This window comes from Chlamydotis macqueenii, chromosome 16, assembly GCF_036417535.1.
Source record: "Chlamydotis macqueenii isolate bChlMac1 chromosome 16, bChlMac1.mat, whole genome shotgun sequence".
NCBI lineage: Eukaryota > Metazoa > Chordata > Aves > Otidiformes > Otididae > Chlamydotis > Chlamydotis macqueenii.
In genome coordinates, this window is record NC_141571.1 from 14,263,014 (window position 1) to 14,288,489 (window position 25,476).

At 49.3% G+C, this 25,476-nt stretch overlaps 2 protein-coding genes across 4 annotated transcripts in view; both read left to right on the top strand.

The window, feature by feature from the left end:
* The first annotated feature begins 527 nt into the window (after nt 1-527).
* Nucleotides 528-17,011, top strand: LOC104484098 (DEP domain containing MTOR interacting protein). Its single transcript, XM_086760835.1, has 9 exons — nt 528-643; nt 7,633-7,811; nt 10,869-10,992; nt 12,166-12,344; nt 12,968-13,153; nt 13,531-13,671; nt 13,979-14,049; nt 15,507-15,611; nt 16,726-17,011. Exons 1-9 carry the CDS (start codon nt 558-560, stop codon nt 16,849-16,851), a joined length of 1,197 nt encoding a protein of 398 aa, XP_086616961.1. The 5' UTR covers nt 528-557; the 3' UTR covers nt 16,852-17,011.
* Nucleotides 17,012-22,365: 5,354 nt separating this feature from the next.
* The window catches only part of COL20A1 (collagen type XX alpha 1 chain), a 43,310-nt gene continuing 40,199 nt past the window's right edge, over nt 22,366-25,476 (top strand). For all 3 annotated transcript variants that reach the window (XM_086760585.1, XM_086760586.1, XM_086760587.1), the window contains exons 1-2: nt 22,366-22,445; nt 24,821-24,931. In XM_086760585.1, coding sequence (XP_086616711.1) covers nt 22,373-22,445; nt 24,821-24,931 — 184 coding nt within the window. In that variant the 5' untranslated portion in view covers nt 22,366-22,372. The remainder of the gene's footprint in view (nt 22,446-24,820; nt 24,932-25,476) is intronic.

Below are 25,476 nucleotides of genomic sequence, written 5' to 3' on the forward strand. Positions count from 1 at the left end.
AGGAAGGCTCGGGCTGCCCTGAGCCCCGTTTTTAGCAAGCGTTGGCTGTGGCGTTGGATGCAGCCCGCTCTGGAAAGCCCTTGGGGAAGAGGCTGGGAGCGTGCTGCGTGGCTTGCATGGGCGAACGGCACGTCGTCAACCCTTCAGAGGAGAGTTACGGAGTAAAGAAGTGCTCTGTGCATCTTATTGCTGATCAAACCACTCATCCTACAGCCTGGGTGTGCTCGGAGCCTGCTGGGGTCACCTACACAGAGCAAGCAGAAAGGGCACCGTCCCCAGCCTGCACAGCAGCCCTGCCACCTTCCGCGCTCTCGGCTGGAGAGGAGCGGGTGAGAAACCAGCAAAGCCAGGATCAGATTGCAGCAGGCTCCTCCTCCAGAGACCACAGAGAGGGAAGGAGAAGCGAGGAGCTGGAGCCAGCAGCTTCAGGCTGCCTACTCGCACCTTGCCGGGGGCTGGGGACCGCGCCGAGGGCGAGCATCGTCTCCACCCGCATCCCATGGGATGTGTGAGGTCCCCAGGCACATCTCCCCATCACTGCCCACCTCCAGCCCAGCATGGAGAGCCTGAGCATCAGCCTGAAGAAGAAAGCCACGGAGCAGCACTACAGGGCAGAGGTGATGATTGCTGGAGAGCAGCTGAGGTAGGAGATGATGGGGCCTTCCTCCAGGCTGGGGCAGGGCTGTGCCCAGGGTTAGCTCCTGGGGCTCCGAAGACCCAAAGACCTATCCTTGAGCAAGGTCCTTCCCCCCAGGTGGTAGTGTTTCCCCCTCCCCAGCATCTGCTGATCCTTCCCTCACCCACCAAACCAGCGGTGAACCAGGTTACCTTGTCCCGCTTCTCTCTGGGCGTCTCCTGCCCTCCACCTCCAGGTGCCAGGGGACTGGCAGGTGGTTTTAGACGGCAACAGTTTGTTTTGGTTTGGTTTGTTTTTCTGATCCCTTTGCATCCTCTCCTAAACCCAGAGCCTGATGCGGTGATGCTGAGCAGCTCCCCAAGGTCCCTGGCTGGATGGGGACAGCACCGCCTCCAAAGGCGTTTGGAGTTTCCCGGGGGGTTTGGAGGTCGTCCCGTGGGTGCCGTGCACAGCAACGTGTAGGGTCTTCCCTTTTTTGAAAGTCACGTTTGGGAACTTCTGCTGGTTTGTAGTCCCAGTTCTTGAGCAACTTCAGAGTTGGTTTTTTTTTTTTTTTTCTTATGAAGACAGAAATATATTTTCCTGTGCAAGAAAACATGTGTGGGTGAGAAAACACGTTCTGTGTGTAGCTGGGGTCAGAACCCCCGCTTTCTTTCTAAGCACGTGTCTGTAGGCTTTTCTGGCTCTTGAGCTGAGTTTGCTTGTTTGTATCTGGAGCTGTTCGGCTTTGTTTTGAAATGTGGGTGGAAAATAGGAAATACATCCTTGAATAACGTAAAGAGCCCAGAGCCCACGATTGCTAGCATCAGGTTCCTAAAATTAGCTCCGTGTTGCTATGTTGCCCGCTCTCGGTGAGTCACGCTAGCCTTAACTTTGCTGTTTGTAGTAATATCGAGGGGTGATATTTCCAGCTAAGGATTAGGGCCCCATCTTGAAACACAGCCGGTGTCCACAGTGGCTGGATTTTAAATGCATAGCGACGGCTAGCCACGCTTCCAGGCTGTTGTCTTTCCCAAGTATTACTGTCCCAGCTCCAGAAATTACATCTCTTCCTCAGGTGGTGCCTGGGGGAGGCTGCACCAACCTTTCTGCCTTCGCAGCCCGGGTTATCAGCCGGGCTTTGCAAACCAGCTTAACTTTTTCTTAAAGGGAAAAACAGCGGCTGATCCAAGAGTGACTTGCCTTATTTCAATAACTCCATGCAAGAGCCGTAAAGTGATGACTTTTTCCAATTTATGGGCAGGGCAGGCTTACTCATATTTGCATTTCCAGTGTTTGACTCCTCTGGAGTGGCTGAGGTTTGAAATGAGTCCTATAGCCTGGGCCAAAGGAGGGGGTCAGGTATCCTGAGAGAAAATAAAATAATCGGGACGTGTTAAAGCTAATCGGTGCATGTGCAAGGGGAATGATGTGGCTTCCTCGCGCCTTTGTCAGGACAGGGGGAGGTCAGATCCTGGAGCATTTGGTGACTGAGACTGTAAGGAGGAGAAGGGGAATCCATAAATCTGTTTGTGAGCAGAGCTTTTCTAGTATGCCGCACAACGTGCTGATTCTTAGAATCGAGGTAAAGGCGTAGAACAAATGTTACACTCTCCAGAAAACTGAAAATACCAACTAATTGTTTTCCTCCCAACATTTGTCTGGGAACTTCACTCCTCATTGTCAGGGTGAATGTACCCTGAGCCTTTAAAAAGGATGCTGAAAATCTGCAGGGAGGGAATATCTTTCCAGTAGTGTGACTGGGATAAAGTTGAATAGAAAATCCAAAATATATGTACTTTTTGGGGCACCTATTTTTTTTTTCCCCTCTATAGTTAAGTGCCTTGGAGTGTCCCAGTTCGGGAGCTCCCAAAATCCGAGAGTTTCAGGCCAAGCCCGTGGCAGCGGGTTGCAATCTTGAACTGCTTGCTCCCATTCAGTTTGCCACCCGGGGTGAAGGTGACACAGGTTATCTCTGCAGGAGGGGGTGACAGGGAGCGGAGAGAAGAGGCGGGAGGCTGGCGCACGCTAAAGCCACGATGCTGGGAGCCGCATGCTGTTTTGCAAACACCGCGGCGCGGCAAACAGACCCGAGCTGCCTTGGGGTGGCCTTGACTGTGTCGTGCCCCCGCCCTGCTCTTGAAACGCTCGAGCTCCTTGTTTTGTGGAGAAGAGCGGGCGGATTTCACCTGCCACCGTTGCTCTGTTCTCAGCGGGGTTTGTGGGCGATGAGCCTGAATGCCAAGGAAGGACCCCAGAGTCCCCAGTGATGGAGAGGGGGATCCTCTTGCTGGTGGCTTGGCACGGAGCAGTCACATCCTTCTGCTTTGCTCTGGGCAAAGCTCCCAGGGCAGACAGGCGAGAGGGAGCCGCCGGCCAGCGCGGGGATGTAAAACCTGGGGAGGAGGATGAAGAGGGTGGACATTACGGACCCGCTGCCGGGCTCCTCCTTCCCCGCAGCCTGTCTGGCTGGAAGGAGAGCTGGGCGATGCAGAGCACAGGACGCTGAGTGCTTGGGTCTCTCTTGGGCTTTGGGGACCTCACAGCCTGGCAGGTGAGGAGTGAGCGATGTGGATCTGCCCAGGGCCTGGGTGTAAGGCAGGTAGCAACAGGGAAACTGAGGCAGAGAGGCTGGATGGTGCCTCAGGCAGGGTTGAATGTCCACGTTGTCCTCCCCAGGTAAGGAATAAAGCAGCGCATGAAGGAGCCTTGTGATCTGCCCTGGCTCTGTGAGCCTCAATCAGCAAATAACGCTGTTGTATCTCCATAAAATCTCAAACATTTGTTTTTCCCTGTTCTCCGCTCCCTGCCCTGCCTCCCTGCTATTGTATTTAACCAAACAAACCTTTGCTCCATCTTTACAGTTCCTTGGCTTCCTAGCCAGTTTGCAAATCCCTGTGAGTTTGGTTTGGCCGGGGGGATGAGTCCCTTCGGTGTCAGGATGCGTTTCCCAGCCAGAAATAGCTGCACAAGCCAAGGGTGAGGGAATGCTCCGTAGGGACAGCCAGGAACAAAACAGATCCGAAAGGAATCGAGGGGGAAGTGGACGCTGTGCTTTGGGCTGCCAGGATCCTTTTGCTTCCATGGGGATGCTGCCTCCTCATCTGTGGATGGGGAAGAGGAGTTTTGGTCTTGGATCTCTCCCCATCAAAAAGATGAAGATAAGAACATGCACTGATATCTTGGTCTTGAGTCTGAGGGAACTGCTGTCTTGGACTCATCCCTCACATCTCCTGCTGTTGATCTTTTTGCTTTAGACATCTAAACTTGCATGAAAATCACACTGGACGTTGCGCGTTCCCGGCTGGCATTCTGTAAAAGAGGCCCAGTTAGTCATTCCTAATTGCAACAAATGGCTTATCTGCACTGAGATATTCTGGAGCAGCTGCCGCGCTCGGAATTCACACCCTGCTGTAATGCCCTGGGTTTCTCAAGTACGGACAAATCCTTGTGCACTGTCTCTTCTGGGGATTCCTCACGGTCAGGTGAACCTGCTGTCCTCTAAGAACTCTGTTAAGCTGCATTAATCAATCTTAGACATAAAATATACTTATTAAATTCATGTCTTGGGCAGAAAGAGTGAGAGGAGAAGGAAGGTTTTCTTCTATGAAGAACAAAATTGTGATTTCAGGCACTGTCTGTAATTTTCAAAGGTGCTGAGTGTTTTATTTGGATACTCAACGTGAGACACTGTTAAATGCAGTGCTCATGCTCTGATGCTCTGGAAATCGAGCTCACTTAATGGTGTGTTCATGAACACGCCAGAATCTGTATTCCTGGCCAAAAATCTCGCGTCCACAGGAGGTTTGGTGGTTCTCTGCTGAACCTGGATCTCTCGAAGTGGGGATGTCTTCCTGGAGGAATCGTGGGTCACTGCTTGATGTAGTGGTCACTGGTGAATGTTTTATCGGAAGATGAGCCTACATGATCAGAATGACCTTAAAAAGCCTATTATTAAAATTTCAGCACTGGTGGAAGTGGAGTAGACTGGGATGTAGACTTTGCTGGCTGAGATTTCCTTTTGAGATTTAAGACCTGTTTTCCTATACATAGATGTTTTATTTTCCTACTTGTAACTAAATCTCTCCTCCAATTTGGGCTGTCACAGGTGTGTAAAGGCCTCCCCTCTCCTCCAGAATGTACTGGTGCTTTTGCAGACTGGGAGTGCAGGAAACTGGGTTTTGGTAAGCCTGTTTCCAGTAGTCGTTTTGTCTGAATGTTTTGTTTTTGTTGCGGTTTGTCGGTATTTTTTGGTCTTTTTTTTTTTTTTTTTCTGTAAAGATAGGAACAGAAAAGTTCTGTTGGGTGACGCATCTTTCCGGGGGCCATCTTTTTCTACTTAACCGCTGTGGGAATGCTAACCGGAGTTAATACCCTTGAAAAAAGATCCACCTTGACATTTGAGATGCTCAAGGTCTGTTTACCTGGGCGGGAGGTGATGGAGAGCATCCCGGGCAGACATCCCACCCCACGCAGGCGCGTGTGAGTTCTTGATGCTGAATAGCGATCGCTTTAGGGGTTGCTCTGGCTGTGCAGCTGCGGTATGGTGAAAGCAACGCCTTTTCTGATACAAGAAAGCCCTTTGCTTCCACATACGCCCCTGATTCAGACTCTGTTCTGAAATCGTGCGAAATGGGAACTGACAGAAGTGACCAAGAGAGGAGCTCTTTGGGTTGCTCTGCGGCAGCAGACATCCGTCACGCCCCTGGGAAAACGCTGGCCCGGGAGGAGCAGGGACGTCGTGTTTGTGACAGTGACTTAAACTGCTGATTCCCTAGAGGTTTGTGTCTGGGGATTTTATTTTATTTTTTTTTTCCTTCTTATCCACCCTGCTGCGGATCTGCCTTTCAACAGGGTTACACGGGATGAATGATGATGTCTGTGTGACCTTGATAAAGAAACAATTTGCTTACCCAACTTTTTTGTTTGTTTGTTTTTTTGAGGTTTTTTTTTTTTTTTCCCTTTTGAAGAAGTGGGGTGGAGGGGTAGGTTTTGGCATCTAGGAAACTCATATTATAGCATCACACATCCTTAACTTTTTTTTTTATCTGGAAGCACGATTATAAGCCACTTGTAATTTCACTGGCTTTGTTTTTGCACCATCGCACGTGGGCAGGTTTGTAAAGGCTGCCAGCTGAGCGGCTCGAATACACAGTTGGTGTGACGTCCTTCTGCGTCTGAAGGACAGAACTTGTCTCCTCGTAGCTGATGGGAAGCAGCCAACAAGAGGGAAGTGGAAAGACAACAAGGACATGTAAGCTGTGTGTCTTCTGCCCTGGGTCTGCATGCAGAGGGCAAACGTCACAAAGGTCCACAGGGGCAGAAATTTCTTGTCCTGGAAATTGTTCCCAATAGAATAGTTTCAGAATAAGTGTATTTTCAATTTTTATTTTTTAAATCCTATGTTTCAGTAGTATTGTTTGCTGAAAATCTTTTCTTTTTCTGCCTTACGAGATCTGTGTGTTCTGAAATGTGATAAAAACAGCTCTGTAGTGGAAACAGTATTCTCCCAACCAGTTTCTGTTCAGGTCTGTGTTAGTTCGGGTAAAGATATATGTGTATATATGTGTGTGTATATATATATATTTTATATAGAAAAAAAATTTATATATAATTCTTTATAGGCTCCTGCAGACTCTCGATAGCAGTAGAGTACTCTTGGTGCATTTCTTATCTCTGCCAAACACGCCTTTGACGTGGCATCCCGCTTGTGATTATGAAGGAAAGCAAGCGTATTAAAAATGACGGCTTGTCCTCTCCCGTAGCGGAGGGGTGTCGGGGGGAAGCCTCCTGTTTGCAGCTGCCAAAAAATGTTAAAAACTCTAAAACTAGCAGGCAGCTGTCTGTGGACTGTTCTCTTCAGGTAAAATCCGTGTGCAGAATGACTGCTGGTCACTTGTGGGCATGAGCCAACCAGGTAAAGAGTGAAATATTGAATATAGAGTGCAGTGTTTGAGGGAAATCCCTCAAAGGCAAGGCCAGGAGCACGAATCCTTGGTTCAGTATTTTACTTACCAGGAAAGTCTGAAAATATCTGTTAAGAATTATATTGGCTCGTAGGAGCCGCAGCATTAATTACAACAATAAATTGCTAATTCTTCATCCAACAAAATCTTTTATATTAAGACTTTTGAGATCCTAGTATTTATAAATTCTACAAATTAGGGTAATTGATTATTATCTGATAGATACTTAGGATATTTAAAACTTCTTGTGTGGTACCTGAAACTGTTGTACTTCTTCCAAAAGAGGAAAAGAACTTGAGGCATTAGACAAAGAAAGGCTGCAGTGATCAATGCCGGTGTAAAATATTCTGTCTCAGGGCAAAACTGTGATTTGAAATGAATAATTTGAAACCAGAAGCATCTTGGCGTTACAGAGGAGATGTTTAATGAGTACCACACCTCTGAGCCTGCTGCGTGCACTGGGCGTTTTCCAGGGTTAGTGTTTTGGAAACAGTCATGACTACAGGGCAAAAGCTTGGCTCCTGGACAGGTTTTCTGCCAAGCTGGGTTGGCTTTGGCTTGAAGACAGAAGGTCTCTGTGCTTTGTGGCTTGCTCAGCTGTTAAGGTCCTTTAAAAAGTCAAAGCCGTGCTCACCTGAGTCACCTTCACCCCTGTATATCTTTCCGCCACAGTCACAGACGAGCCATAACGTCAGGGATTTCAGGATAGGGCAGCGGTTGTTTTGGTAAACTCTGTCCCAGTCTATCCCAGTTTGAACCAGTGTTGTCCGCTGTTGCTGTAGATTAGTGGGTACGTGGATTTGTATATATAGATTTGTATATATACCACTATTTTTTTTTTATTTTATTTTTCTATGTTTTGACCCTTCTTCACAAGTTTCATGCTGCAGTCTTGCAAAGCCAAGAGGTTTGGTTGAATTTACAAATCACTGGGCACTTGCCAGGAATCCCCAGTCCTCAGTGGTTTCTCCAGGCTGGGCAGATGCTGGGCTATTAGACCCAAATTCCTCTGTAACACCAGCTCTGCTCAACGGCTGCCTTTCTCTCCAGGCTTCGCCTCCACGATGGGAAGCTCATTAAGGACAGACGTTACCACCTCCGAACGTACCCAAACTGCTTCGTGGCGAAGGAGCTCACAGACTGGCTGATCGACCACAAGGAAGCACCGGACCGAGAGACGGGCATCCGCCTCATGCAGAAGCTGATGGACCACTACATCATCCATCACGGTGCGCAGGTTTCCAAGTCTCCCCAGGGAGGTGGCTGTGAATCCGGTCACCGCGTGTGTCCGTCAGCCCAGGATGTGGGAGCACGGTCAGGTCCCTCTTCACGACCCTCCTGGAGAAGCTGGGAGGTGATGGGCAGGCACGAGGCTGTGTGGGGTTGGGTCTGTGCGACGCTGCGTTGCTTTGAGGGATGCACCAGTTCCCTGCCTCGCAGTAAAGGGACTTGGGCTGCACGCTGGTAAAACGGCATCTGGAGTGGCTCTTGTTTGGAATCCAGCTCAGTAATACCTGACCCATGTTGCCCTACCACAATTGCACCGGCAGCTGGTGGTGGATGTTTTTACAGAAGCTGGTCTAGCTCATGTTTGTGTCATGCAGAAGTGGAAGCTGAGTTACAACACGCTTCGCATCTGCAGGAAAGTTCATGTTAATTTTTTTTGTTACCGTAAGACCCCAGTATGCCTCGGTTTCCCCATCCATGCTGGGGTGGGACAGGTAGGGATGTGGAGTCAACACCGCTCACCACTCCATGCAAAAAGTCATCTGGTACCTGAGGCTCAAGCAATCCTGTAGGAATGTCTTCCTTGGGAATTGCGTCTGTGATGCCATTTCAAAGGCTTGTCTGTGGAACCTGTTAAAAGAAAGAAAGAAAAAAAAAAAAAAAAAAAGGAAATAGGAAGGGGGCTGAGGGAAGCAGCTTGATGCTGAAGCCCAGCTCTTAGTATTCAGGCTTTGTTCTTTAAAAAAAAACTATTAGGAGCTTTCAGCAGTTTTGGATTAATCAGGTTGTGTACTGTGCTCTGCGCCGGTCCCTGAGCTGCAGAGCAATCTCCAAGGTCCAGCCGACAAAACAACGGGAAACAAGGGCTTCATACTAGCGAAGAGCTGTTTCTCTCCGTGTGGAAATCCAAAAGTCCTGGATTTTCAGGCAGGCCTGGGAGACCCCTGCACTGAGGCTGTGGCTGAGCTCCCTGGCTCCCACGTCTCTGGGACACGAGATGTGGTCACCTGGGGTTTGGTGGGAGTTTGTCTCGAGAGGATGCGGCTGAGGAGACAGAAGCAGATGACAACAACCACACCAAATCCAGCCCTCTCTTCCCTCCTCTCCTCTCGGGTCCAGAAATAGCTGCCTCTGACCACCGCGCTGCAAACGCTCCCTGTTTCCGTCTGCTGCCTGCTGAGGTTAATGCCCTTTATGTTAAGCCTTGAATAAAAACAAACTCTGCTGCTGTGCTTTATCACAAAAGCATAAAGCTGAAGCAGTGAGTTCTCAGTTAACAGTTAACACTTAAAACTGATTATTTTCCATCTCTCGGGCTGACAGTTTCAAATAAACCCATTAGTTAATTAAACCTGCGCAGCGCTGGGTACCAGCGCCGATTTGATTGCTTATCGCGGTGCGTCCCTCCTGCTTGGGTGATAACTCCTGGCAGGACGCAGAAGTTGACTTTCCCGCTTGCCTTATCGCTGTTAATTTTCATTAGTCCTGTGGAAACAGGGCTGCCTGCTAACCGCAGCGCCGTGCCAAGTGCTTCGCAACTGGCTGCCTAAGCTGTTTGCCCTCATCTCCCCTGGGATCCAGACGATAACGATCTCATGAAGATCGTTGTCTGTGCTGGCTCTTAGAGGTCTGGTGTGGTTTGAGCTGTTATTCTGTTAAGTGCTGGAAACACTTTGAAATTGGTCCTCAAATGGCAAAAATGCTTTGGTTTTCTACGGGTGCAGTCCTGTAAGGTTTTATGCTTGATTCCTGGTGGTGATGCCATCTCAGTTGTTGCTCCTGGGGGTTGTGAAGACGCAAAATTTCACTGATTGAAGCAACCTTCCTGGCCTGCCTCCTTGCTTGGTGAGTCATGGGCCTTAGCGTCCTCATTTCACACTCGGGAGGAATGATGAACTCCAGATAATCTGAGGGTTTTCAGCTTTGCCAGTCTGCTCAGAAGAATGAACAAGTGCTCCAATTTTCATAAGAACTCTTTTATGTCTTTTGAATTTCACTCTAGTGGATTACATTATTTTAGTAAGGAAATCTTTGTGGTTTTTTTTTTTTTTTTTTTTTTTTTTTCCCTGCCTTGACTAGTTTTATTTTTTTTTCTGGGCATACTCTTTACTCTTCTTTTTTTCTCCTCACTAAAGTTTCTCCTTCTTGCTTCAGACTGGTGGACCTGAAGCAAGGCAGCCTGATTGATTTGAGAGCTGGACTGTGATTTTTTTTGGGTGGGGAATGGGTTTTTGTTTTTTGGTTGTTGGTTTTTTTGTGGTTTTTTTTTTTTTTTTTTTTTTTATTGTAGCCTAGGAATCCGTTGCAAGCAAGTTTATCTCAAAGCTGAATCCCAAATATTTACCCGCCGAATGCTGCATGCACTTAAGAGCCATGCATTTACAGACTGTGCGCTCATCTCCAAGATAAATACGAAACTGAGGCTTTTCCTATCAATTCGATTATTCCAGTTGTACGCACCTAGTTTTGGAGAAAAATGTCTGTGGAGGTCAGTTTGCCGTGCGCATGAATTGGGCAGGGGTGGTGCAAAATTATGTGGAGAAGTTGGTGTCATTATATATTTTTGTATTTTTGACGGGGACAGAGGTGATTCAGTGGGCTCTTGTATGCAGTGTGGGGGTTTTTCCTCCTGTCTTCCAAGTCTGCTTACATGTGGCAGCAGCTTTCTGGAGAAAAGAAAAGAAAAAAAAAAAAAAGCTGGTTGAGAGACAATTCTGTTTGTGTTCTTTTAGTCTACATGAAAGCATAAATATTGATTTAAAAAAACCAAACAAAACCCTCAAAACCAACAAAATAACCAAACAAACGTCTCAGTTTGTTTTGATGAACGTTTTAGTGTCTGGATCAAAACGCAGACAAACTCGTGGGCTGCAGGCACCTGATCTGGGGACCGAGGGCTCGGATGTTGCGTGGTATGAGGGGCGTAGAGAAGGGCATGGTACGCACCTCCCGTAGCTTTTAACCTGGAGACAGCACCCTGCGCGCTGCGCGGCTGTGTCCCTGAGGGATGGACAGCCACCCGCAGCACTGACGCCCTTGCTCCGAACTCCTCCTTTCAGTCTGCGACGAGCACTCCGACTACAAGGACGCCAAGCTGCTGTACCGCTTCCGCAAGGACGACGGGACCTTCCCGCTCAGCAAGGACGTGAAGGTGTTCATGAGGGGGCAGAGCCTTTACGAGAAGTACGTGAGTCCTTCCCCAGCAAAACAACTCTCAGCAGAGTTGCGAGCGCGCTGTGCTTGCTGACGGTGCTCTACAGCTGGGAGCCACAGCTACAGCTGGCTTTCCTCTTCCTCCCCCGCACCTTGTGCTGTAGAGTTGGGAGATGCTGACGGGTGCTTGCAAGGGCTCCAACCCAGGCGCAGGTTCTGGGATGCGGTACGGGGAAGCTCTAGGGTCCAGTCTGCAGTCTGAGTGCTCCCGGGACGGGCAGGTCCAGTGGCCGTTCCCAGCACTCCCCCAGCCTCCCTGCATGAGCTGCTTCCAGCACCTATTTGGATTTATGTCCCACCAAAATCAGCAGGGTATAGGATCTTCAGGACCCCCATGAGCCCAGACCCCTGCACCCTGCTTAGCCTGTTTGCAAAATTTGTAATGGGGAAACTGATTCTCAGGCAGTAAAGAAAACTCCTTCTACCTCCAAGTGCTTGGTTTTCTTTGTGTTGATTGTTTCTGGTTCTATATCCAAACCATCTTCCCAACATCTGATGAGTCTTCTTGTTGGGCTGGGTTCAACCACAGACCACCTTCTGGCCCCATTCCCTTTAACAGCCCCTTCACATTGTTTCCATCCTCAAACCCCAGCGATCAGATTCACCACCTGGCACTGAGGGAAGCCCTTCAGCCAGGCGAGCAGTGATTTTTGGCTGTCTCCCTGACCCTCTAGCAGACCTTCAGCCCTTGTCCTTTGCTTTTGCTGGGGGACCGGGGAGGACATCCAGCGTGTCTCACGGCTGAGCCCACTGCACCCTCTCCTGGACACACTGGATGTAGCTCCCACATACGCTGCAAACTCAATGTGTGTTTACTGAAACACACCTTCTCCGTCGATTTGGACTATCTGCCGTTTGTTGCACGCATTTGGTTGCTTGCTTGGCTTTCCCCTGTGGTCTCTAGCCAAGTTCACAGCTGAACTGATTTCACTGAAGCTGCTTTCTCCGCTGTGATGAAGATTTACAAAGCTGCCTGACTGTGGCTTGGCATTTCTCCCTCCCTCCTCACTGCTCCAGGGCAGCAATATTTTGGCTGTAACGCTTTGCCCGCTTCTCTCGGCCTCACTTCGCCTGGCTGCAGCTCCCGCGTGGGACGGCACGGATGTGTGGCATCACAGGAGCCTTGTCCCACCTCTGTGCCAGGCTGGTGAGCATGGAAGAGTCAATTCTGAAGGTGAGAGAGGAGAACTCGGTGAAGTACCAGAGGACTTTCCTGGGCTGCGAGATGATCGACTGGCTCGTTCAGGAGGGAGAAGCGGAGAACCGAAAGGAAGCGGTGGAGCTGGGACGGGCGCTGTTGGAACATGGGATCATTCAGCATGGTGAGCGAGGGTCGGGCTGGAGCCGGGATGGAAAGCCAGAGATGAATGTAGATGTCAAGGCTGTGCTAGGAACAAATCCTCATTCATGTCGTGCAACAAGTGCTGGTCAAGCGCCCACTTGGAGATGGCAATGGGGCCTTTGAGTTCTATGTTTGGAGCCAGTGACCTTTGAAATCGGAGCAATCTTCCACCACCCGCTAAGGCTTTGAGTTGAAATCTGAGCTATTGCTCTTCGCTTCTTCAAAGCCTCCGGCCACAGGACTGGGATCCACCCCTGGGGTTTTGAGCGCTGGGTTTTGAGGATGTAATGTTCATCCCTGCTTGGCTGGAGATCGTAACCGTCTGCAGGAACTAAACTTTCCAGAAGGTGGGGAGTCCTCTGCGTGTCTTGGGACAGGGGCAGGTAGCGGGCTGTGACTCGATGGTGCACCCCGGGGAGGTGGCATTATTAGGGAGGTGGCCCTGCTGTTCCTCATTCCCTGCAGGCAGCATTCTCAAACAGTCAGAAAATCTGCAATGGAACACAGAGGCATTAAAAGCAGTTCATCTGGGTCCCTCAGAATATTTGCTACATATTTTTTTGCACCCCCTCAGCCTCTCCCTCCTCCCCTGTTCTCTCCTAGTCTCCAACAGGCATCACTTCTTTGACAGTGACAGCCTCTACCAATTCTGGATCAACTTTCGACGGAGGCGGCGTCTCACAGAGTTACTCAACGAGAACTCTTCTCGTGCCCTGTCCGAGAGCCCGGACAGCCCCTTCTGTCTTCGCAAGCTCAACCCGGACCCTGGCAACACCAGCTTTCTCTCCGGTAACGATGAATGTGTTTGTGGAGGGGTGTGAAGGCAGGGATTACATCACCAGAGTATCCCAGAGCTGAGGGTCTTGCTGCAGCGGTGTAGGGCTTTCCTCCAGGCACCCCATGACGTGACCACCCATCTGTTTGTGGCGGATGCCTTGAGGCAGTTGCAGTCGCTATCACAGGTCCCCATCCCAAGAAAATAACTCGGCTTAAAATCAGCTCAGCTTTTGAACTTTCTTTGAAGCTTGGTTTTATTCTTTCTGTGCTCAAATGCCATCTTCAGTGCATGCTTACCTTCCAGATGTGGATGGAGCTAGTGGGGGAAGTTTGTTATTTTAAACTAGACTGTTCCTTCCTTGGGTAATTGTTATTTCTGCCTCTTTCAGTCCAGACAAACAAGGAGATCAAAATCGTCTCGGCGGTTCGAAGGAGCAGCATCACTTCTCTAGCTGGAAACTCCAACCCCTACTTCAGCACTACTCCTACGTTGGTATTCCCTCCTGTGGCCGAGTGCAACCCCAAATCAGGTCTGGGCTTCAGCGCTGCCCTGATTCCTTCAGGGCACGGGCTAGCTCGGGCCTCAGGTCCAAACTCATTCGCTGTCAGCTTGGTGACTTGCAAGAGGAGAGGGTCAGCCTCATCTCTGAGGATTGGTTTGAAAAGTTGTGCAAATTCATCTCAACATTGAGCTGAATTCAAAGATTTCTGTGTGCGGTAACTGTGGGTGGTTCTAACATCTGTTCTCCAGCCCGTGGTAGTCCCTGGGCTGCCTCGTTATGCACTTTATTGTATGAAACCCTTGATTCTGATAGGATCTGTCACCTTCTGCTCTAGTGTTAAAGAGACCTGTCACCAATGAAGAGCTCCTGTCCCCTGGGGCCCCCTACATCAAGAAAACGCTAACGGTAAGTGACCGTGGTGAATGGAATTGCTAACCCAGCAGTACGGAGCTCTGACTGCTCTTTGATAGCTTTCTGTCTGCTGCTCTGACCTCTGTGTGTTGAAACTTTGATTGCGTGTCACATCACCACGGGTCTTCCTTGGTGAGTCTCAGTGGGTCAATGTCTGCAGATGTTCTTGTGGGTGAAAACGTGGACAGCCCCTGCTTTAATTTAATGTGTATTAAAGAAGTAGATCAGGAAAGAGAACGTTTCCTGGACAGAAAAGCTCCCATTGATGGTTCATCCAGCTCCATACAAACTGTCAAATCAGCCAAGTCTGGTGACAGCAGAGACTTTGACACTCATCCTCTGTCACACAGGTGTCACATCTCCGCACGGCTTTATCGTTCCTGTTCCTGTTGCTGGTCAGATATGTCGATACGATCCATCAGCATCTGATGGAACGGGGGACATCCAAGGGCCACTCTTGATTTTCTTATGATGAGCTTTTTTTCCTTGTCGAAATAAACCCACTGCAAAATCTCCAGGATTCCGCAGACAGCCTGAGCTTTGGGCTTTGGCTTTTGTGTTATTTCTAAAGCTGTAGGACCGGTCGAGGCAGGGCTGATGGGTGCTGGATGTGAATGCTGCAAGACAGTTCCTGCCCTGCGGATTCTATCATGCTTTGTTTATTTTTGTGTAAAACTTCTTAGCCCTTTCCAGCCCACCTCTGAAAGGGGGAATCTCATGGTGACCAGTTTAGGAAGGGTGAGGGCTGTCTTGCTGTGCTAGTTTGAGAGGAGCTGTGGATCGGCTTCCTCAATTAACTGAGCTGTAGAAATTGGGGGGAAGGAGCAAGAAAAATAAAGCTAGCGATTAGCATGATGTGTGCGAGGACGTGTAGTTCATTCTCCTGAATGCTCTTGCCCTGCCCTTCAACTCTGCCAGCCTGGGCCTTTCATGGCTCGTTTCGTTCTGCTTAGCTCTGCAGTTGCTGTTATTTATTTCTACGGGTAACGTGCGAAGTCCTTTGGGAATTCCTTTTCTCTTTTAGTCACATCAGATGGCAACAGCATGACAGCAAACTGCTCTGACAGACTGAGATCAGGGTGGGAAGAATTAAAGGGTGGTGACTTCTACCCTGGCAATGCTCTCCTGTGCCAAGGAAAAGGCATGGCGTGCGTGCTCTGGAAGTGTTCTCAGCACACTCGTGGTGCACGCCTTGCACTTCGACTTCATGCTGCCTGAGCTTCACTCTTCCGCCCGTGCTGGCAGGGAATATTGATCAGAACTAATCAGAAAGCAGCTTTGCAGAGAGCAATTAATCTGTGCTTCTGTGTCTCACTTGGTGCGCAGCCCTTTCTCTCCCACCCGTGGCAGATTAGGATCGCGAGCAGAGCTCTCCGTCTCACCAGGTTCTGTTGCATCTCCTCTATCCAGCCCATTCCTTGGTTTTTAAAACCCTTCTCTTCTGCTTGTAGATTGTGGGAGATGCGGTGGGCTGGGGGTTTGTGGTCAGAGGAGGAAGACCTTGCCACATCCAAGCAGTGGACCCCGGAGGACCCGCTGCTGCTGCAGGGATGAAGGTACTTCTTTCTCATGGTGACTTAACAGGAGAGAAGACTTATGTCCCTTTTGGGCTTTTTGGGATTAAATCAGTGATAATCCCACCTCCTGCAGTGGAGACCAGTCCCATCGAGTAGGTGCACAGAGCTCCAGCAGTGGCCTGAGAGGCGGAGGGAAAGATGCTCTGGGGCTGTGGGCAGCTGAAACCAAAAAAACTCTGTCAAAACTCAGCTGTCCCTGTGGTAGACTTTGCAGATGTCAAAACTGTTTGAGCTACTAAAAACAAAGCGGAGAATTCCCAGTTCAGCTCCAGTAACTGTATATAACCCCAGTGAAGCAGGGAGGGAGCAGAGCTTTATCCTGAATCACCTGCTCTCACAGCTCCTGAGATGTAAGGCATCTTGTGTTTCTCTGCTATTAACAACGTAGTCCTGCGTGGAACTATTTTCCACGTACGTGAAAGCTTAATAACCTTAGATTGATGCCTTTGATTTGATTCATCCAGTAACTTCCAGTATTTCCCGCTCAGGTGAAATGAGCTGAGGTCTTGAAACTCGTTTTAGACCCAGGCAGGTATGGGTTTTGTGTGTAGAGTTTCAGGTGTGAAGGAAAGGAATGTTGAGTTTCACAGTTCGCTATAAAAGCCTGAGCAGTGAGGGAGTGATTTCTGCAAGCTGATGTCAGTCTAAAGTCACATGGAGGTTTGAAATGATGGGATTTTTCAGAGGCGGAGTGTGACTCTTTGTTTGCTTCAGGCAGGATTGGAAGGGGATGGATGAATTTGTTTCATTTACTCAAGAGCCCAGTTAATTTCTCCTTACCGAATCTCATTTGCTAGCAAATTGCTAGATGTTAATATTGTGCCTCATCTCCATCTGCAAAATGAACCACTGCTCGTAAATGAGTCTCCTCTTCTCTGTTAGCTCACAATCTAAATCCCTTTGGTCCCTTTTGGACGAGACAGTGATTGTAGCACAGTGATTATTAGCGTAGCTTACGGAGTGGTAATGCTTTAGGGTTCACAGGATTTTGCAGCAAATTATTTGCACTGCAGCCTCTGGCTGTAGTCAGTCATGGGCAGAAGTTGCCCTGAAGACATTGGCTGAAGGTAATCTGCCCTTCCTCTCCTTACAGGTGTGCCAGTTTGTTTTCTCAGTGAACGGTGTGTACGTTTTGCATCTGGACTATCAGACCATCAGCAGCCTCATCATGACAGGACCACGAACTCTTGTGATGGAAGTCATGGAAGGCATTGAGTGAGCAAAGGGGTCGCATCCCACCGCTGTTTGGAAAGGCAGGACACTCCACTGAGCAAGGATGGACTGTGGGGAGGGACCAAGCTTGGCCTTTCACTCTGAAATGTTAGCCAGGCATTTTAATATATTTTCAAATAAAAATGTTCTAATGGACAAGTCTTGGATTTTGATGGTGTTGAAGTATTTGGCTCTACCTGATCTTGGGAGGGTCTCGTCTCTTGCAGCTCCTTTTTAGTGTCAGCGGGAGAGCTTAGTGCATCACAAAACCAAGCCGTAGAACCAGCCACTCATCCAACCGAGCTGTGAGGCAGGTGGTGCAAGCTGGTGAGCAGCAAGAAGTTTGATACCGAGCAAGTGAGGATGCCTGAGCTCCCCTGAGTTGTCTGTGCAGTCTACCCAGAACACAACGTGCTTTCCAGATGGCTCGATAAGCCGTGCCACCGACTCTCTCAGGAAAATAAGGAAATGAATACGGTGATGTATGGTTCCTTGTAAAGAAAGCCTAAGGCTCTGGCTGCTCTCTTGGCTTACCCACGCTCACAGCCAGGCCTGGTTGCTCTTCCCAGATGAGTTTCTTGAGAAGGTGAGACTTCCAGACTAACCTGAAAAAGAACTAAATATAGAATAACAGGTAATAACAAGAAACCGGGGAGGTTTCTTGCTTTCCAGTTCCCAGAGCATCCTGCTCGTAATGGGCCTGCAACGCTGTGCATCCGGCAGGATGATTTCCCGCACTCCTGCTTAGGGCAGGTCCCTCTGTGCAGCACTCTTGCCCACTGGCCAAGCCTAAAAAAACCAATCCCAACCTCCCCTAAACCGGTCATTTTGATTTATGTTAAAGTGGGAGCTGACTTTCTTGGAAAATCTGGTGTCAGCGGCGTGTTAGGTATTGCATTACTGCTGGCCGCCTTTTTTTCCTGGGTATGAAGGGATATGTGCTCCCCCAGCGCTGGTGCCGAGGTAATGGGACTACACGGAGCGCAGCGTTCCTGGAACATGGTCCAAGCGAGATGTTTGCATTGATAATCCACTGGGGTCCTTCCAGCCCCTAAGTGAAACCAGACAATCCTTTAAGCCGTTTGTCAAAATACTCACAGTTGTTCTTTCCAGCTGTTTGGTGCACAAGCAAACAGCATCCCTTTGCTTTTTTAGATTCTGGTTGGTGTTGGTGTTCAGGGAGGGTTTGGGTGTCTGTGATGGCCCTCAAGGTTTAACCCACGGTGGTGGCCGGGAACCAAAGTCGGACAAAGCCAGGAGAGGCCAGCGTTGCGTGGGCACCTTGGGAAGGGGAAGCCGGAAAGCAGCGACCTGAACGTGAGCGTTGGAAGCAGCTCCAGGTTCTTCTGACGTAACCAGAGTGCAATGTTAGCTCTGGGTCTGAACGTCCCCGAAAGCGAAGCGCAGGAGATCTGTGCTCTTTCCTTTCTCACCTCATCCTGGTTTTGGAGTAAGCTGTAGCAAATCTGAGCAACTACTAAAATCCAGCAGGATTTACAGGAGAGGTCACTTGTGGTGTTTACACGTAGGGCAGCGACAGCCTTCTCTCCCCAGGCTGCCAGATGCTCCATATTTTGTTTGAACAAGATTTAAGTGCTTCCTTTACGTGTCATCCTTTGGCTTGTGCATTGTGATGCTTTAAATACTTATAAAGCAAAATGGCAATGAACTACCAAATGTTTGCTTATCGTGCAAAAATATTTGAAAACTATGATTTTTTTCCCCTCTGACCTGACACTTTCCAAGGTGCCTGTGTTTCCCGTAGAACAGCAATTGCGAGTTTCCCGCAGCAATCTTTGTTGCAACAGGAGACTGATGCTGACAGTCCCCAGAGATGCAGCTGAAAATCTGGCCTCCATTTGTAAGGAGAAATGCCACTGTCAGTTGTTCCATTCCCACAACAAGGACAAAATCTTTCAAAAAAAAAAAAAAAAAAAAGTTTTGGCGCGGAGCTGGGCGCTCCCGGGGCTGGGGACCACATGCGGGTGGAGGTCAGGGCTGCATCCCACAGCTGGGAAGTCTGCAGCACCATCCAGCTCCAGTTCATGATTCAGCCGTTGGCCTTGCGAAGCGTGCAGATGTGCTTAATTTCCTTAAATAAACGCAATGCAACTTGCCCCCAGTGCAAACGCCGGGCTTTCAAAAAATATTTAATGGGATGCGAGCGGGGCTGGACTGACTTCATCCCCGGGAGCCACGACTTGTTGCTGCGCTCTAGGAAATCAGCGTGCAGCTCCCTGGGCAGATATTTAGCATTTAGTTAACAAAAACTCTGGGTTTTTTTTCATAGAAGTGGGTTTTTTCTTTTCATGGGCGATTTATTTCGCCGCACGTAGGGGCCGAGCGCTGCCCCGGCTGCGCAGCGAGAGGGAGGTGGGGGAATCGCTGGCCCTCTCCCCCTGCTCTCCCTCCCCTTCCTTATCCCTCCCGACGGCTGGGAATTGAAATCTCTCATCGCGCCGAGGAGCGGGCGAGGCGCTGGGGCCGCTTCTCTCCACCGTTGCAGAATGTAGCTGGATTCGTCACGCGTCCCGACCGTCTCCAGGGAAAGAGGTCCGTGGCTTGTTCTCCTTTGGGGTTGGATTGTTTTGGGGCTGCGTTATTTTGGGGCGCGGGTGGTTATTGGCGGAGCTGGGAACTTCAGAAGGGTTTTGCTCTCTGGGAAACTGGAAGCTGGTGCAGCTCAGCCCAGAGGTGACCGGTCTCATCGTCTCGTGGCGAAGCAGCCTCCAGACTCACGCTCGCTGCAGGTCGCCTCTAAATATTGGCAGGGCTGCTTTAGCAACTCTTTTGGAGTGATGGCTGTGAGAAATGCACTTGGTTGGTTTGGAGTTATTTTTTTTTTCCTTCTCTTTTGTGGTTTTGTGGGACAGGACTCCCACCTGGAGCTGTGCTATGGGGCTGCACCAAGGCGATGTTACTAAGCCTGCCTGGGCTGTGAGTAGCTGCAAAGGCTCAGCCTAGAAATAAAACTTGCCCACTACTTTTTTGAGACTGGTGTGGGGATAGTTGAGAATTTTTGTTCAACAGTGGAACTGAAATACAGGAGATTTCCATGAGAAAACAGAAAGAGGTTGATGAAGGTGGGTTTTTTAGTCTGTTTTTGGTCCTTTGACTGGTGCAGCGCTCGGGGAGCGCAGGGCAGATTTGCTCCCTGCAGCCAGGTACTGGCAGTGAGGTGACACTGCTTCTGCCAGCACTTCTGCACAGAGATGGCCATGCCCTCTGGGGTGAGGAGTGACAGAAATGTCCCCAGACTGCGGCTGTGGAGGGTGGAAACAACTCACAGTGCCCCCACATCCCCACTTTTAGGTGCGCTGATTTAAAAATGTGGTAGGGATTTTTTGCACAGAATTTTTTTTTTCTTTAAGTAAAGCAACTCCTTTTACATTTTCCTGTACAAATAAGGGGAACTCTGACGGCTTAACTTCCAAATCCTCTCTGAGCACACAGCTGGGGCAAGCGGGAAGTGGTGCATCCCCCCTCCTCTCCCCGTTTTCCAGACCCTGGAAATACTCACACGCTCCAAATTCCTTCCTTGGGCGAGTGACGGGGGAGAGGCAGCGGCATGCCGCAGGCTGCGTGCCCGCCAGCAGACTCGTGTCACTGTGGTCCCCTCTGTCCTGGGACCTGGGTGGGGGGTGGCACCAGCTTGGGCAGAAATGGATGGGAAGGGACCACGGGTGACGAGCCAGGGGATCAGGCCCATCCCGTGTAACTCCGATTAACGGGAAAAGGTCATGCGCCATCCAGTGCTTTTCCCAGAGTCTGGCATCCCGTTTGCCAGCAGAGCCACAGGGAAGTTGCAAAAAAATATCAAGAGCAGTTTGGTGGCATTGCAAAGTGGCACAGAGGAACTTCTGATTCAAGGAATTTTTAAAGAAATGCAGACTTCCTGCTGTTGTTCGGCACGTGTACCTCTGCAGCCAGGGCACAGTTTGCTTTTCTTGAGGTGATAGTTAGATTCCTGAAACCCACCTGTAAAAAGTTTGCTGTTTTTTATAAGCAATGACTTCATTTTATTAGCTGGGGAGAAAAAAAAAAAAAAAGCAAGTGTTTCCCATGGCAAAGGGCTTCAGTTACACTGCAGTTGTTCCGGATAACCTGATCTTCAATTAAAAAAAAAAAAAAAATCACAGACTGAGTAGGGTGGTTAACATCTCCTGTTATAACTTGTATATTTTTCCATTCATTCTTACAACAATTTAGGCCTGATTTAAACCCCAGGAGATCATGGCTGGGTGACTCGTGCGTATTTATTTTCCCTTGAAATCGCTAAAAAGCTGGCGTACTTGAAGAGAAATAGGCATTTGCCAGGAGCCTCTAAATACCTGTCCATCCAAATGAGTGGAAGTGAAATGTCACCGCACATGACAGCGGAAGAAACTTGTGTACGGTCTGGTTCTGCCAAAAGCAATAAGGCTGAAATGTCTCGCGCTAAAATGGCAGATGCCAATGACGTGTGGCCAAAGGCCAGCAGCACCTGTTGTAAACTTGGTGTACTGAGGCCGGGATGAGCGGGAGGCACTGTTCCCACCAGGGTGGTTTTAGGCTGACCAAACATTTCTGACCCAAATTGAGTAAAACTGAAATCCAGGCCAGCAAAGGCAACTGCGGGTGCTCGAGGTCCTTGGCCAGGCAGCTTTGTCCACACTGCAGAGGTTACGTCTGAATCAACCTGATCCCCCGCTGTGATTAAGCCTGTAACTGCGTCTGTTTTCAGTCTTGGTCAGGTGAACAAGTTAAAACAAGACTATCCCAACGAGTCCTGAACGTAGCTTCTTGGGAACTCTACTGCAAAAAAAAAAAAAATAAACAAACGTCTTATTTCTCAACTGTTGACATAAACTCAGCTAGGTCTGTGGTATCCCTCCTGCTTCGTAATTGCTTTATCCCAGCAACTGCAGGGTCTTTAAATCTGTGGTACGAGGAGATTATCTGCCAAAAGCACTCCTCTAAATGCTTTTCTCATGATCAGTGTGTGCATTGCGGGGACATGAGGAAGATGCTGTGTGTTTGTATACTTACATTGCCTTTGGTCACAATAACCAGAATTAATTACTTCTGTATGATTTAAACCAGAAGTTGTTCAGTAATTTATGTCTGTCCAATGATTTGGCCAACGTTGCTTATTTCCATGATCAGAGCAGAACCCAGCACCTATCATACCACTGTTGGGATGGTCCTACCAAGGGAGCAGTGCCCGTCTCCAGGACTAGGCAGGCTGAAAGGATACCAGGTCAAAGCCTACTCCCCATCAGGTTTATAAACACAGTTTAGTACTGGTCCAAGGCATTGAACAGCTGAATTGGAGAGACCAAGAATATAAGATAATACCTAGGAATTGCAGGAGAACTCATATGTGTGTTTCCATCTGTCCTTTCGGTGCTGTCACTGATGCACAAAGCTGGAGATCTCAGCTTGTGGTCCCTTAATTGAGCACTGCAAAAAAAATGGATACTGTCACGGTGAAACGCAACTTCTGATTCCTCTTCCTAATATTTGCCTTCTTCTAGGTCCTGGTCACCATGCTGATTCACACTTGTTTCTTTTTTGCCTGCCTTCCTGTGGTGAGCCACGTCTGGGGACGCGTGGGCCAAGGTAAGGAGCACACCTGCCCTTGCCGTGGGCAGTTCCTGAAGGTCTGGCTGTCACCTGGGGTGGCCCAGCCCTTGCCCAAGCCCTTCCCAGTGGCTCCGCGTGTGAGGGACATTGCCAATCACACGTGGGATTTCAGGGGGTTGCTGTGCTCTGGTGTCTGTTGGTAAAGCTCTGAACAGCCTGTTCCCACACGTGAAGAGCCACAGGAGATCAGAGGTCCCGTTCGGGGAGAGAACCTCACCCTGCAAATCCTGTCCTCATGCCTGGCAGCAGTTCAGCATGCCGCTCCCTCGCACCGGGGACGCGTTTCTGTCTCTATAAGCAATGAGAGGTGCTTGTGTGATCTGCAAATGGGGCCTGAGAAGTAGGAAGGAAAAGGGTGTTGCTTCTGTTAGTCACTGCTTCTGGCCTGCACTCTGAAACAATTGCTTTGGATGTAACGGTGACACGTGGTGCAACATCTGGATACGAAGGCACATGAGGCGCATTCCTCCTGTAATGCATAGTGCTCCCATAGTGCCAGAAAATAGCTATAGCACCTCACCACAGCCTTTCTGGTGTTGAAGACCCATCTTTATATCATCTTTGAACCTTCTGTGGAGGTGGTCAGCACAAAGGTTTTGAGGGAGGTGATAGAACTTCAGAGCTGGGAGATGTTTCTCCATGCTGAGTATCTTCCAGACCAGTCTCTGCAGTTAAGCCTGGGTTTAATTCCCTGACAGCTGGAGAGCAAGGTTACAGCATCAAATAGCACATGTCCAACACAGGGCAGGGGAACAGTGGAGCTTTCATGGCACTGGGGTTCATTTGCATCCAGCACATAATGGTGCTTTAGAGGATGCTGTCCTTTCTGATCTGTCTGGGGACATTCTTGCCTTTTTAGCTTCTGGGCTCCTAGAGTGATGGCTGAGGAGCTGGACCACACTTGGCCAAAAGAAGACAGCTCCATGTTTAATCTAACTATGAATTCATTGTTCCATGATCTTTTACTATTTATCTCAGGCATGATTCTGGGATCTGATTTTGCCCCTACTCCTCTTCCCCATGTTTTCTCTCTTCCCCTTCAGATTTGCGTGGGGTGAGATGTGAATCTGAGCTTTGTTCCCCCAAAATAGTTGTCTGCTTGTTGGGCAGCCCGCAGGAAGTCTCCGCGAGGAAAGGTTAAGGCACAGATGTTGGGCTGAGACAAGCAAGTCCTCACTGCCAGCTCTCACTGCTTTCCTGGGCTGTGATTTCATGGCAAAGATGTCAGGAGATGTCTGGACATCATGTGAGACCAGGTTAGGGACTTGAGGAGTCCTGTGCCACACGGTTTGCCAGCACTGAGCCGGAGACTCCAGGTCACTCTGAGGTTTTTTAATGAGTAAAGGTAAAGGGAAGGAGATTAGTAACCACTGCAAACGAGGGGGGCATTTGTGTGGAGATGCTTACGTGCACAGGCAAAGGACACGCTCGCTCGTTGCCAATGAGGGCAGCTGTAGGTACAGCGTCAGGAGGGAGGGGAGATAATCTGCTGAGCTGCCATCTTATATCCAGTCAAGTGAAAAAGTTTCATGTGGTGACTTTTGTGTGACAATGCAGCTACGTTTTACCGAGGAATCATTGATTCGAAGAGTGACACATGAGTTCAGACATCTAGCTGGGGTTTAAAAGATATCTGTGAAATCCGGAGATGATAAGGGAATGTGCTCTTTCTTCTTTTTCCCTCCTTGTCTGATATTATTTTTTTTCCTCAGGATTTGTCATTGAGTTTGCTGCTCCCTGCAGCAAACTGGTACAAGCTGGTGCCCATGAGCTATGGTCCTGCCAGGAACTGTTATTTACACTTTGTCAGGTTTTCTTTCTTCTTTTTTTTTTTTTCCTTTTCCTGAACCCAGCTGGTCCTTGGAGCTGCCTCTGAAACAATCTTTCTGCAGAAATATGGGATCCATCACCTGGGGAATTTCTGTAGTTCTCAGCAGCCCAAGCCTACTGAAGAACCTCACTGAGCCCTTTTACCTGTTTCCCACCCTCCCATTTCGGATGTTTTCACTAAACACGCTTGTTGAAACAAAACATTCTTCATGAAAGCTCTTGGGAGAGTCCTCCAAGATGTGAGGGGTGCAGAGAAAGCCCTCACCTCTATAGCAGGCTGCTCTCCCTTTTACACCCAGTATACACTGAGGTCTCGTTTGAGCACCTGAGAAACTCCTCTTCGCATATTTTGGAGGCTAGAGCTTTGCAGTGACTCGTGGGGGTGCTGGGGGCTTGTATGGAATGGTGAAGGTTTCTTCTGCATTACAACTGTTCCTGTGTCCGTAGAGGAGATGGCATTTGTGGTGTTTTGTGGGAGGAACTGCATCCCCAACAGCACAGACATGTCTCCTCCTCCCCAGGGTCAGGCCGGCTGAAACTCACGGTCCTTTCGGAAGACAGGCTCCAGATGAAATGGAAAGAGACCGAAGGGACCATCAACGGCTACAAAGTTCGGGTAAAGCCCATGGCAGGTATGTGCTGACGCGCTGGATGTTGGACCCGGCAGAGATTTGTGTGTGGGTGAGACTGAGCTCCACCTCTTGACTGGTGGACAACAGGACTTAAGTCAGAGCTGTATTTAGACCTTAAGGTGAAAGAGATAAGGCAGAGGGAATTACCCACTGATTGTTCTGATTTCAGGTGTTGATCACCTAGATCAAATCTTTCCACTGGGCTGTACAGGGAGTAGGGATTAAAAGCCTTTCTGGCCACCATGGGAGCCGTCCGTAGTGCCCGTCAGTGCAGGCACAGTCCCTGTCACTCATTCACAAAAGGGAGATGAAATTCAGTCTTCTTCATCCTGGGGGAAAGCCTTAGCCAGAAAGCGTTGCTCTTTGAGACTGTGTGGGGAAAATAGATGAAGAAAGATTCACTTTCTGGTTGTTCTGTGGGAGTTCCCAGCTCTCCCCCACATGCAGGGACAGGGGGATGGGAAGTCCTTGACCTTGTGTGTATGTGGGGCTGAGCCCCATGGCTCCCTGCCCCAGCTGAGCTCCAGCTGTCCCCGACTTCAGAT

What these genes read in the sequence shown, in the direction of transcription:
- LOC104484098 (XM_086760835.1), top strand. Translation starts at nt 558, where the DNA reads ATGGAGAGCCTGAGCATCAGCCTGAAGAAGAAAGCCACGGAGCAGCAC. An exon ending in GGGCAGAGCCTTTACGAGAA is followed by an intron (nt 10,993 to 12,165) that starts GTACGTGAGTCC and finishes CCTCTGTGCCAG; the next exon opens with GCTGGTGAGCATGGAAGAGT. An exon ending in CTGCTGCTGCAGGGATGAAG is followed by an intron (nt 15,612 to 16,725) that starts GTACTTCTTTCT and finishes CTCTCCTTACAG; the next exon opens with GTGTGCCAGTTTGTTTTCTC.